At 40.8% G+C, this 14,250-nt stretch overlaps 1 protein-coding gene across 1 annotated transcript in view; it reads left to right on the top strand.

Annotated features, from left to right (window-relative positions):
- Nucleotides 1-519: 519 nt before the first annotated feature.
- pacs1 (phosphofurin acidic cluster sorting protein 1) overlaps nucleotides 520-14,250 on the top strand; it is a 65,999-nt gene continuing 52,268 nt past the window's right edge. The window contains exon 1 of the mRNA XM_079258101.1: nucleotides 520-769. Within this exon, the coding sequence (XP_079114227.1) occupies nucleotides 615-769 (155 nt within the window). The 5' untranslated portion in view covers nucleotides 520-614. The remainder of the gene's footprint in view (nucleotides 770-14,250) is intronic.

Below are 14,250 nucleotides of genomic sequence, written 5' to 3' on the forward strand. Positions count from 1 at the left end.
TGTGTGTGTGAGAGAGAGAGACAGAGAGAGAGAGAGAGAGAGAGAGAGAGAGAGAGAGAGAGAGTGTGTGTGTGTGTGTGTGTGTGTGTGTGTGAGAGAGAGAGAGAGAGACAGAGAGAGAGAGAGAGAGAGAGTGTGTGTGTGTGTGTGTGTCTCGTGCTCTGGAGTCGTTTTACGTCCTCTGACTGAGGAGGCGTTGCTCCACTTGCTCGCCGCTCGCTGCGCGACTTGACTGAGAGAAATTTCCGCTTCCTGCACCGATAAACGCCACCAAGCAGCTCGAGCCACAACGAGCCGACACGAAGTTACGCAGGACCGACACATGGATTAGCAGCCTGCTTTTTGTTTTCCCTCCCCCTTTTCCTCCCAAAAATCCCGACCACGGCAATGTTTTCACTCTCTGGCGGTGATTAGCAACAAAGCGGGTCAACTTTCAACGCGGGGAGCGCTGACGCGGTTGCAGCATTTGGAGCCTGAAACAACAAGGGGAAGGAAAGAGGAGAAGCTGCCGCACCAACACAGGGCTCGACGGACTCACGCAGAAGCCAGCCTGCTTCGGGTAGCTCCCCATCACTATTAGTGCCGTCTGAAAGCCCTCCTTTCAAGCCTCCAGGATGTCGGAGCGAGGAGGGCTCCCGCGGACTGGGGGCGTCCCTTCGCCGCACATGCAGCCCTCCAAGCCGGTCAGCATCACCTCCAACCGACCGGTCCACATGAACCTGTACGCCACCTGGGAGGTGGACCGCTCCTCACCCAGCTGCGTGCCGAGGTATGTGAAGGGGCCACGGCGGGGGAGAGAGGAAGGGAGGGCAGGTGAAAATTGAGCGTGACTTGTCATTTTGGGACTGGTTGTGAATAGAAAATGAGTTTGTTTACACCCTGAGATTCCAAATAAACAAACACACTCTATCTATCTATCTATCTATCTATCTATCTATCTATCTATCTATCTATCTATCTATCTATATGTATATATGTATATATATATAATGTGTGTGTGTGTATATATATGTATGTATGTATCCTATATGGATTAGAAGTTGCTGTTGTGCAGTCAATAACAAAGAAGGTCCAGAAACCAATCACTATCTTTGTGTAATTTGAGCTTTTACACCAGCAATACTTGCTAATCTAACACTTCATATATGTTTTAGATCTCTTATTTTTCAGTTATTCCATATATGTATTACTTTGTCGTATTCATAACTGCATTTGTAAAGTCAACATAAACAAGCTGGTTATGTGTAATGTTTATAGAACTGTTTTTTTGGTGAAGCTGCTGCCTTTTTGCCCAGTTGTTGCTCTTTTGATCAATCCAGCCACATCTGATTGATTAGGAATTGGTTTGCACAGAATGTGGCTGCTCTGAGGTACATCCGTAACATAAGAGTGATGTTTCTGTGAGTGAAAGTATAACATCCTTCTTGTCCTCTGCGTGTTGACCGGTGGTGGCAGCGATGTTGGGAGTTTTTGTGTGTATCATCGTATTGGCAATGCAGCAAGGTCACAAAGGGTGAGGCACCTTATCCACCTATGCTCAGTCCCAAAGAAAAGACAGAAATGGGCTTTGTTTGATGGAAAGACTCGACATCGGGCCTGTAATGGGATTCAGCTGGCTGGTGTGTGTGTGTGTGTGTGTGTGTGTGTGTGTGTGTGTGTGTGTGTGTGTGTGTGTGTGTGTGTGACATTGAGTAAAGAAGCATATCCACTTTCTCATGTGACATGAGATGGGAGATAACATTACATCGCTCTTGTTGGAAGTTTATCCCATATCTATGAAGGGCATGATTTAGATTAAAGCTTGATTTTATTTAGCTGTTTTTTTTATTTCCCTTTTTCTATGAGAAAGAAGCAAACTATTATGTTTTTCTTTGTTGGAAACCTGGGTTGAGTCCCTCCAGATGTTTGGGATACTGCAAACAAAATATGAATAAAGCACGCTGTTAAAAGCACCATGGCAAACATGCTGATATGTTAATGCTGCTTTCCAACATGCTGTGGGACTTTACTGGGTTGGAGGTAAAGTCTCTGGGGTTTGTTTTGCCTCTAAGCATTTTAGCAATGCCTGCTGTATATGTGTGTGTGTGTGTGTGTGCATCATACCTTAGTGAATAAATCATGAACTCTGGGACCTATATTGTAGTATAGCTCATTTTTAGTCTGCGTTTTAAACCTAGAAGCACCTGACTTTTCTTTTTAGGGAGGGATTAGTGCATTCCTCTTGTATGCTTCTAATGTCTTCAGCCGATTTGTAATGTTTTGGCTCCGTGCCCTGAAATGTGATTTGTAGAATTTTTTTCAGGGGAGGTTTTTTTTTTCTTTTTCTCCCCTCTGCAGCCGTCACAGTCCGTCAAATATCTTCAATTTCGTTTCAGTTGCAGCAACACAGAGAGACTCTAGTGGAGTCAGACAAATAAAGGGATGTCGAGGGGAAACTGAGGATGAGGATGGGTGATGGGAGAAGCAGCAGTGACTCTGTCATCTACATTTAAATAGGATTTCTCGCAGACTCAAGCTACAGAAAGAGCTGCAGAAAACAGCACTGCCAGCAGCTAAAGAATCGGCACGTTATAGTCTCCAAATCCGTCATTGTGATGTTTTTCATTTCACTGAGTATGACCTATATACTTCACTTTAACTTTCTTGTTTCTTAATCTTTGTTGCTACAGCGAGAACTAACAACACCCCCCCCTCCCTCAAGTTGAGGTGTTGCTGCTCTAACCTCTTCCTGCTTACCCAAAACGCCACTTGGTATGTTGTTTATGCAGTGCTCTGGGTATAAGTTGTCCTTACAGGCACAAACATGCATTTTTCTGCTTCCTCCCAGTCCTGACTTGTAGAGAAACTAGAGGGGAAAAAATGTTAAATATATCCACACACCATTTGAGGCATTTCTGCTCATATTCAGGGGAGAATAACAGGAAATATTTCAGTTTGAGATTATATCATTTATTTAAGCAGCCATGACTCAAATTTTACCAGTGTGCTGCATCCGTCTGCAAATTTGAGCAACCATGACGTGTTGGTTTGGAAAAGCATCTGGCATCTGGCTGCACCCTTTCTTCTACCTAACAGTGCTGTGCAAAAACCATTGAAACCATCCTGACCTTGTGCTTTTTGTCTTTACTACATGTAAATAAATCACTTCAGTGGCTCCTGAGCAGCTCTCTCTCGCAGTGGAGTAAATGGGTGATTCCTCTCTGTGCCGTCTCTCCTTGAATCTGCAGTGTCATGAGCGCGCTCACAGGCGGGTGCTTGGCATCATCCCCTCTGCTCACTTCATTGGTTCTTCAACCCTCACCTCAGGGGGGGTGTCTCATTCTCTGCAGCTAAATAATCCCAGCAGCTGCGCTACCAGGCTTGACACTTCACCTGAGAAATATAGAGGCCACGGTGAATAAAGATTAGCAGTTCTAAGGTGTATTTAAGGTTTTTCTGTCAGGTGTAATGTCGGTGTGATCAAACACACACACACACACACACACACACACACACACACGTTTTGGATTTCAGCGGCATCAGGCATTCCAGGAATGGACCTTGGCGTTGAGCTTGTTGCCTTGCATCACTAAAGAAAGCCTTCTTGCAAAGCTGAGGGGAAAATCACATGGCTCAGGTCCATAGGTGTATGCTAGGTCTATGCTAATGGGTTCCATTTGGTGACCAGTTTAACCAGTAATTTAAACAGTTTTCAATTGACAAATAAAGAGGATAAAATCATAGACTGTATATGAAGAGATGGACGGAGCCTCTGTGACGTCACCCATAGGTTTCTGAAGAGCTGAATTGAAGCTCGGTGAGCGGTTCCTACCGTCGCCATGTTGGCTGCGTCATGTGCGTTGTCTCGCCCGGAAAATATAAATATGGGCAAAGAGGTGGAGCTGAGAGGGGAGTCGTGAGCATCATGGTGGATGATTGACATCGAGTGAACTCCGAGCTTTCTGTAGCTAAAAGCTAACCGAGCTAACCCGGAGATAACGGGAGCTAACCAGCTAACGGAGGTAAGCGGGCTAAAGCTAAGTCACGTTGTTAACCGGCTAAAAACCGCGGTTGTTCTACGTTCTTCTTACTTGAAGCGGGAGATCAAGTACCTGTCAGTCAAAAGGTCACGCCCCTAAATATGCCGAACTTCGAGATTAAATTACTTTTAAACGGGCGAATTTCACTCTCCCCACAGTTGTCATGAAGGTAAACCTGACCTATAAACCGAAAATGGATTTTTGAACCAGGCTGTAAACATGTTTATTTCTGCCGTGAAGTTGGTCTTTTTTAACATGGGAGTCTATGGGGATTTGCTCTGTTTTGGAGCCAGCCCCCTAGTGGATGAAGGGGGAACTGCAGTTTTATGCACTTCTGCGTAGGCTTCACTTTTAGCTGCTGGAGGTTGCCTCTTGGATAAAATTGAAAGGTGTCTGGAACAGAAATGTTGCTGGAAGCAAGTGTTTTGTTCTATCCTTCGCAACGTATTAAAGAACTAAGATCACATGAGAAGAATTTTGTCACTTTAAAATTGTGAAATACTCATGTTGTCAAAAGCAAAGCCCTGAAAATAGAAGTTTACTTCCTGTTTTGGATGGACTGGTTCACCACTTGTCAAACGGGGACTACCTCACTTTTACACAAGACATGCTGTCTTTAAATAAATAAAACAGTTTTGTCTAAACATTCATACCTAGCTACAGAAAGACGCTCCTTGGAAGCACTGCACAGCTTTGAGGTGTCAATGATTTAGCTGTATTTATAGGATTTAGCAGACCTGCAGCAAAACGGAGGCACAAGTCACTGTTTCTGGTTAGTGGTGGGCTTTTTAAATAGAAATGAGTTAAAAAAATCAGCCTGCAATGATTTATGATTCTGGTCTTTTACCCTTAAATCTGAGTGGGATGCTTTGTAGTTAGCCCCCCATATGCTCAAAAAATGATTTAATCCTATCAGTCCAACTCCAACATGTGATCCTTCTGCCGCATGAGGAATCAGACCTACAATCAAAGATGTCTTTCAGTCTTTTTAAGCTAATTTATCTGTAAAAGATGCAAAAAAGAAGTTTTTTTTTTTTTTTTTTTTGTATTTAAAAAGAGACTGGTCAAAGATGAAAGTCAGACAGGTGAAAACAGCAGGGTCATTGCATTAAAAATAAATCCACACGTCAGTAATGAACACCGCCGCTGTGAAGTAATGCACTGCGGTAATGCAGGATGTTCTGAATTATACATTGTGCATTTGTTTGACTGGTTTGCTGTATTTGCCCAGCAACACAACGATGGAACATCACACGCCGTTCCTCGAGTGTCAGCATTGCATTACCCGGTAAATGTGCACACAGATGGAAAGAGATGGATGGAGCACCAGCGGGCTGTTGCGTCGATCCACAAACACACAGATGGGGTAGTGGTGTTCATTAAAGAGCTGTGGCTGTGCCGCTCGCCTTGGCTCCGCTCATTCGTCCACTCAGCTGAGTGACACAGGGGTCTGAGTTTTCCAGCGCCGCTCGGCTCGCCTGTCAGACATGAAGGGAGATGCAACGCGCTCCTCATTCGGCATTCCGTCATTATTCCGCTTTTATTTGCTTCAGGGAGAAATGATGACATTGAGTGCACAACCATCATTAACTAGTTGCTAACGATCTGTTTATCCAAGGCTTCCTCAAAGTGGTTTCCTTATTGTTATTCAGAATATTAAAGTTAAAAAGAATAACCAGAAAAATATTGTCCTCGACAGCTTCGATGCTGACAGGCTGGAAAAAAATAAACCTGTAGTGGAACCTTTCAACCTGCTTTTAAAAACTGCAAACCCACACAAAAGAATTTCACCTGCATCGCTTTCTGCACTGTAATTCCCATCTGAACTCTTTATCTTTCTTATATTTATTTTTTAAATGTTACTAGGAATAACTGTGCAGGGTTACAGTGTCGGTTTAGGCCTGAAAATGAGTCAACAGGAAAATGCCAGCTCTGATAACGCGCTCTTAAATCCTTGCTTGTGCAGCACTGGTTCAAATGACTCGAGGGCACTGGTTTCAGTTTAAACAGAGTTTATTCAGGGAAATGTTGCCACATTGCCCCAAATACAAGGGGGGGAAAAAACGTCTGAGTCACAGCAGTTTCATTGCTTGATATACCACCTGTATACCTAAGCAGCAGCAGGAAAACAAATAACTTCGTCCAGATGGCTGCTGTTTGTCTTCAGTTCCTGCCAAATGACTAATTACTAAAACTGGCTTCTATTATCTTTTATTTATTTATTTTGTTTTGTTTTTGAAAGGAACACTGACCAGAATATATAAAAGTAGCGTATGTTTACTGAAAGTTGCACTAGAGAACATATCAGCAGGTAAATTTTGTGGTCAATAGATAAATGCACCAGGAATACCAATCAGGAGACAGAAAGTTTGGAAATGCTTTCCCATTAAATCCAGTAGGAAAGTGTGTCCAGAATTTTGACTGGTACTGTGTATAACAGCTGTATATATTGCAGCCCTCTTTGTGCATAATCTAACACTAAAATGACACTCATCTTTATCATACCAATCAATGCAAAATTACTTGTGTATTTCTTTTCTTTAAATCTTCACTATAACATTAAAAATGAGATGTTCTATGTTCAGTAATGTCTCTTTAAAGTGATGTTAATTTATATTTACCAACATATGGAGATGATTGCTTTCAGACCAATGATGAATAATGGGATTTTCTGACCAGTAATTGTATTTACTGCTGGAGAGAGTTGTTGACAGACTGATGCAGTAGTGCAGAGGAGTCATACAAGGACTAAGGAGCTTTGCAATGACGACAACAAATTCTTAAATGTTCCATTTTAAGCTTTATTTAGCTGTGTGTTTGCAGTGTATCCTGCAGTATGGGTGCTCCTGACTTTACAGCAGTGATACTCAGTCCTGGTCTTCAAGGACTGCTGTCTTGCAGGATTCCTAAGTGTCCCCACTGCAACCCACCTTATTCAAACCAATGTGGATTTAGCAGACATGTGCAGAGCTTGTCTGAGTCTGAGACAGGTGTGTTCCTGTAGGGACACTTGGAAAACCTGAAGGACACCGTTTCTTAAGCACCAGGATAGAGGATCCCTGCTTTACAGGGTTTACACAGTATATTTTTTAAATGGGTATATTATTTTGGCTGTTTGACCGCCAAAATAAAAGCATCATTTAGTGTAGCAGTGCTTTCCTGATCAGTACTGGTAATTCCAGGAGAAAGTAACCCTTCCAAGTTTTGTTGATTGAAACATGATCGGTGCTGATGTAAATCACATATTTGAATTTCAGCCACTCATTGTTGCACCCGTCCTCGTTTTTAAGAGCTTGACCTTTTATTTTCCACTAATCTAAGATCTTCCATGTCTTCTACACTTTCTGTTTTTTACTTTTAGATTTTATTTATTGCTTGTAAATATTTTAAAAGGGACTATTTTAGGGAGCAGCTGCTCAAATTTCACCGCTGTACAACAATAAAAGCAAATCTGATTCCAACACTCAAACTCTTCTGATCACTTTAAACAGCTGAAAGTTGAGCCATTAATGATTATATAGCTGATGCTGATGCTGATGCTGACTGACTCACTGTTAACAGTCTTAAAGTAACGTCTTGGCATGTTGGGAATATTTTTAATGCATGTTTTTATGTGTGAAACTATAGCCAACATGGTGTATTTAGAGGAGATGTATCACTGATTACTTTCAATGTATATTGTACACAGTTTTCTATTACCAGTGTTTATAATGTTGAGGTTTGATAAGAGCTCCTTAAGTTGTTTTCTTCTCTCACGTCCGTCTGTCCTTCTGCCTGGACAATTAACATCGATGGTGGTCGGTAGAAATGAAAAAACTGTTGCTTTTATTAAATCTCTCTTAGAAATTGTGATATAGTACAAAAATGTGGATGTAAGCAACACTAAAATTCAATTTGTGATGTTTAAAACCGGCATTTTCTAATCTGAAACATATTATAGGTGCTACTTCTGCAGATGCATTTTAGAAGCCAAAAATTAAACAAAGGTCTTCCATTTAGTGGCGACTGGTTTTTCTTTTCTTCTACAGACTACAAGCTGTGATGGTGCTAAAATAAAGAGGTTTCGGTTGATCGGGCTCTGAAACGGCTGTGATTTGGAAAGTACTTTGTTGCAGTATTCAGATGTTTGTGCATGCTTTTGAGCGCTACAATGCTTTTTGTCCTTTGGCAACGAGCACCCTGCCACAGAGTCATACACTCCCATCTAGCAGCTGAGACACACACTCAGATTTCCATATCCAAGCTGTACTGACTGCAATATCGCTGACATATGCTTTGCTTTGATCTAATGTGTTAGAAAAAGGACATGGTGGCATCCAGTTACATCTGCAGTGTGGGGAAGAACAGACTGCTCCGACAAAAGCCACTCCCCGTCATTCTGTAACAAAACAGTTCTACCTAGTTATTACAGATAGGACAATCGAATCGAAAAATCAAAAATTTAAAATTGATTTTTTTTTTTTTTTTTTTTACATTTTTTTTTTTTTTTGTTAAAAGATCGACTTTTTTCTTTTCAATTAATCCACTGTAAAATTTTTGTCATTTTTATTGTTTTTATTGATCTTTTTTACTTGTCTTCCTGGGTATTATAGCAGCAGAATGATGGTCTGGCTACTGTGTTGTTTTCTGAAATCAAGGAAAATTACTAGCAAAAAAAAAAAGTTTTATGAAACTTTTTTTGTTTTTAATTTACAAAAATTAGCAATATTAAAGAATTTTGAGAATCGGCACCCAAAAATCTGAATCGAATCGAATGGGAACAAAAGCATATCGTCACAGCCTTATTAATTATATTTTTGTACTTGTTGAAGCTTGAGCAGTCTGTAGTGGGAGATGGCAAAATCAAAGTGCAGCAGTGAGGATTAAATCTTCTCCTGTTGGTTTAAGTTTAGCATGTCACTGAAGGACAATATCTAAAGAGAAACCTCTTTTTTTTTTTTCTCTCCTCTACAGCCAGAGTTTTACAGCTAAAATTTGGACCTTGTGATGATTAAACTGAACATACACGCATAATCTGTGGATGGAAAAACTGAACAAAACGCAACAGTTGCAGTAGTTTCGTCTCTGTGCTGCTACTGTAAATCTATGTCCATGCAAATAATGCGTCCACATGCTTATTATCCCCTGCTGCTCGGGTTACGCGCCGCTTCTCCTAGGTGATAACACAAGCTTGTAATACACTTAACACAGATTGACCTTGACACATTGCCTGTGTCTAAGTATTACTGACAGTAATATATTGACATTCGTGAGGATATCCAGAGCTTTTCCTATGTGTAGCGGTTATTTGATGGTGGGCCATAAGAAGAAAGCCGATAAGTGTCCTGGTTTCCCGCTAAAGGCTGAACTTTAGGCAGCGACGTTGATATGACTGAGGATGAAGGATGTGAACCAGTTTAGTACTAGAAGTGTGTGCTTTATAGATGTTCGGCTCAGTTGTTGTTCCTCGGCTCAGCTCTGTCTATTCGACCCTCGCAGCCCGTTATGATGACCGCGTCCAGGCAGAAGTGGCTCTGTGATTGGTCGATAACCTGATATGATCACCGATGCAGCTCCGTGCGGCTGTGCGAGGCAGTGTGCATCGAGCTTCGGTGGCATCGCTTCCCCATCTCGAGATTAACTGGATTAGGCGGTCGCTCTGCTCATTAATCTGTAATCGCTTTAATGAAGGGGTCAGTTGTATTGTGTGTGTGTGTGTGTGTGCTGGGGTTGTGTGTGTGACAGGGAAGATGGGGATTCTGGTGGATGTAAAGTGAGATTTAATCAGCACAAGTTTAATTTTTACCACACTTAATGCAACACAGAGACTGGCGAGACATTTTGCTCTTGCTGTCAGCACAAGCACGACGTTTTCTCGTCTGAGTCAAGCACACACATGCTGCAGGTCACATGTCGGTCCTGCAGGTTCAGAGGAAAGCCAGGCCAGACAGCAGCCGGAGTCTCGAGGATAATAAACTGCAAAGTTGGGAAATGCACATTTAGGAAATTCACCAGCAACAATTGCTTTTTTCTGATGGAGTCGACAAACATTGCAACACTTTAACCTCAGTTTGTGACACACACGTGATTGTTGTTTTTTCTTTTATGTGATAAACGTGGACAGAGTAGGTGTGTTTGACTAAATGTGTGTAAGTTGCCCTCCTTTTGGAAGTAACAAGCCTCGGTGTGTCCTTGCCTGTGGCTGTGGGAAGTAGAGCAAGACGGAGGGGTAGAGGAGAGAGAGAGAGAGAAGAACTGAAGCACTAAAAAAAAAAAAAAAAAAAAAGAGAGAGAGAGAAAAAAATGGAAGAGCAAAACAAAGTTGCATGAAACTCGGGCAAAAGAGCAAAGGGTCCCTTATTTTTTGACATCTTGGCCTCGTTTGCTTCCACTTGTGTTCCTTGCTCTGTTGGAGAGAATTTTTTCATCCTAAGGACTCAGTTTTGTAAGAACCAACTTATTTTCTTTTTGCCATTTTTTTAACCTTGAAATTTTAAGGCTGGAGCTCGGTTTGTGGTTCAGCTTCATTTAGAGTGTCTTTGTGCTGGATTCACCCAGATGTCCTTCCTAAAAAAGGACAAAAGCAGCAGCTGGGACACTTCGGTTGTGTCCGAATGTCCGCACTGTTCCCCAGCCCCTCATTTACTACATTAAGCTACAATATATGTCACGCTGTATCGTACACTTAGTCTGCTGGTGATTCGGACACAAAGCTGGCTATTTTCTCTTCATCACAGATCACGTGACTACCGACTGTCACCACAGCAACCATCACACGTCTTTCCAAATCCAATCCAAACTCAAGTGGAATAAAATGTATTTTCATATAATGTATTTTTGCCTTTCTTTGTTGTTTATTTATTCAACAAATATGTGACATAAAATGAAAGATCTATAGTTTTTTTTCTCAACCAGCTTTGACGTTCGTGTCTCTGGTGCCACTTTAAGCTCCTTCCCGCAATGCATTGTGGTCTATATTGACTCGTCTAGTGACCATTGATGCTCACTACTTTTCAAGATGCATTGTGGGTAATTTTGAGTACACTACTATTTGTCTCTCTGGACATTTGGACACCCCTAGAAAATGGCGTGCGCACTATGTAGGACACAGGTGTCAAACTCCAGTCCTGGAGGGCCGGTATCCTGCAGGTTTTTGTTGTCTCCATGCTCCAACACACCTGAGCAAAATTCATGAATAGCTTGACGAGAAGCTGCTGGATCCATTTGAATTAAATCAGCTGTGTTGGTAGAGAGAAACAGCAAAAACCTGCCGGATACCGGCCCTCTAGGACTGGAGTTTGACACCCCTGATGTAGGGAGAGGTGTGGACATTCAGACACAGTCTTGGTCATTGCAGTATCATGTTTATGCTTGAGGATTAATGGGATGGAAATGTTTTCACATCTGACAGTCTGAAACCACAGATTGTTGCAAGGTTATCTTTACACTTCATAAAGTTCTCCCAGTTTGGTTTGGTTTCATATTGGCCTTCATACATGTGCCCTAAAAAACCTTCTGGTACATGCCCACATTGTTTAGTCATCGCCAGCATGATCTGCATCGCTCTAAACTACATTGAATGGTTTAGAGAAAGGTGTGTGTCCACATTATATTGACGTTAATGATCTAAACATACCTTTTCCTCGTATAAAACTGTGACTAATACCCAGCTGTACTGTTTTAAAGGTGTTGCGTGTCATGTGGGCCTTTCTGGAGAGACTGCTGATGTCAGTAGGAATATGTTTCAGAGTATGAAATAGTCCAGACCCTTCCTTCCTGTACCGCACCGATCCAACCTCTCTGTGTGAATGTTACAAGTGACTTATTCTTATTATTATCTTTTGTTGCTTCCTTTTATTGTTCTACGTCCTGAGTAAATGTTTCGATCTGTCATTTGCAAATGCGAGTTAGGGTTAATTAAACATATGGAGTTAATTTACCTTCTACACTGCAGGACCGACAGTGCAGCGATGACGCTTAAACTAAATATTGTGCAGCTCTAAAGTTAAAAAGCATTTTTCATGTGTTCTTATAAAAGAAACCCAAAGGCACATCTGCTATATTAAAAAAGAATTAGGACAGGTTACTTGTTTTTACCATCTGGTGTAGGTGGGACTCAAATTGCTTTTATAAAGTCATGAAAATAAAGTTCAAGCAGCGTAAAAGTTTTGCAACTTGTATTTTCTCAGAGTTGTGTTCCAGCTGTTAGGTGTGTAGTTGTTGTTATGGTCGGACATGTAGCAGGTAAAGCGGTAGTGGCCCTGTAGTTAAATAAATAAATAATGCTTTTGGGTTTAAGTGATTCTTATCAATTCCTGTTTTTCTACATAGTAAAAAACAGGAATTTTGTTTCTACTCTTTCTTATGTTTACCTTGAGACATTTAGGAAATAATTATGACTATAAACACTCGACTGTGTTAAAAAAAATTTTTTTTTTTTTTTTTTTGGGTGCCGATTTGATTTAAATTTCGATTCTCACAATTCTTCAATATTGCTGATTTTTGTAGATTAAAAACAAAAAAAATGTATAAAACATTTTTTTTTTTTTTTTTTTTTTTTGCTCGTCATTTTTCTTGATTTCAATTAGGAAGAAACAACACAGTAGCCAGACAACCATTCTGCTGCTATAATGCCCAAAAAGATAAATAAAAAAGATAAATAAAAATGATAAAAATTTTGTAATGGATTATTTTTATTTGTTAAAAAGATTTTTTTTTTTTTTTTTTAAAACAAAAACTCGATTTTAAAATTGTGAAGCGATTGGATTTTCCCACTAGTGTAAAATACATAAGACTTGTGGAGTTTACTCATAGTGACCTTCCACTTATGTCATCATAGTATTTGAACACATGCTGTTCTCCTGGTGAGGACTTCAGTGTGATGGAACAAAGGTTGTAGGTGTACAGCTAAGTTGTGTGTATACGCATCCGAGCAGGCTCTTCTTTTTGCTTCAGGCTGAAAGTGTCAGCTCATGTCAACAAGATGACTGTTAGTCTCTGCACAGGCTCAGCACAGGAACACTAGTGGAGGAAGGAAATGAGGAAGAGAGAGAATGAGCATATTCAGGGTATGAGATGATGAAGGGAGAAGTGAAGCTCAAGACTTTCTGAACAGAAAGCTCATCCCAAATAAGGTCAGTGTGGTCTCTTGGTTAGGGGTTCTTTAATAAATGTTTATTATGAAAAATTAAACTTTTTCCTCCATTTTTCCATAATGAAAGACAAACCAGCATCAGCTGCAGCTTCTGAATTATTCCATGTTCGCTTGGTTCTGTTCTGAATGTCCACATTTTAATTGTGACATAATCTTGAAGCGAGGGCTGGGCGATATAATGATATATGTCCTTTGGATGATAGAAAATGTCTATCGCTTCATATTAGCTCTATCGTTTACACCACAACAAGGTGCTTTACTGCAGTATTTTATGTCAAGATGCGCTTTACGGCATGCACGCTGCAATACATAAACAAACATGGAGGAAGACAGTAGCAGACACGTTTCAGAACAGGATAATTCGCTAAGAGATGACCAGCCAACCCGAACCGATGAGCTTGTTCATGAAAGAGGTGAAATTTCTGTTGCGTGGATGTGGTTTGGATATAAAAAGACCAACGTGGAACTGACAACAGATCTTTATCATCTGCGCAAGAATCAGGACAAAGAAAACAGAATAAATAATAGAGTCAATGAGAAAACGCAGCATGGAGTGATGGCGAAAACACTCATAATAAACTCCAGATGCAAACCCTGACTGACACAAAATTGCAGAAACAATTTTATATTGTTATGTACATCGTTATGGGGATGTAAAATGAGATGTATTTGGATATGAGATTCTGGTCATATCACCCAGCCCTCCTTAAAGCCCTGGTTTTCACATCCATTCCACATATATTGTCCAAAAATAGTGATTAAATCTCCCACTATCTATCAAAACACCATGTTTTTGCATGTAGTTTTGGTTTTGCTTGCAAGCTATCCCTTTCATTCTGTCCCTCCTTTTCTTTTTCTTTTTTCTTACTTGTAACCTTCATTCTGTTGACTGCGTTCATGGCCAAATCACATCTCAGAGGTGTCTTGTCACATTAAATTCAAAACTCTCTGAGGAATGACTCATGTTTTGGCATTATTTGTTCAGCAGCTTATCAACAGCGACAGCTATTCTCTGTTAAATCTCTCGACTTCGGCTAACGTGGCTGAAAATCACAGCGCAAATGAACATCTCCAGTAATCAACTGAGTTGTGATTAGT

The sequence above is a fragment of the Telmatherina bonti genome, assembly GCF_933228915.1.
Source record: "Telmatherina bonti genome assembly, chromosome: 18".
In the NCBI taxonomy this organism is placed as follows: Eukaryota; Metazoa; Chordata; class Actinopteri; order Atheriniformes; family Telmatherinidae; genus Telmatherina; species Telmatherina bonti.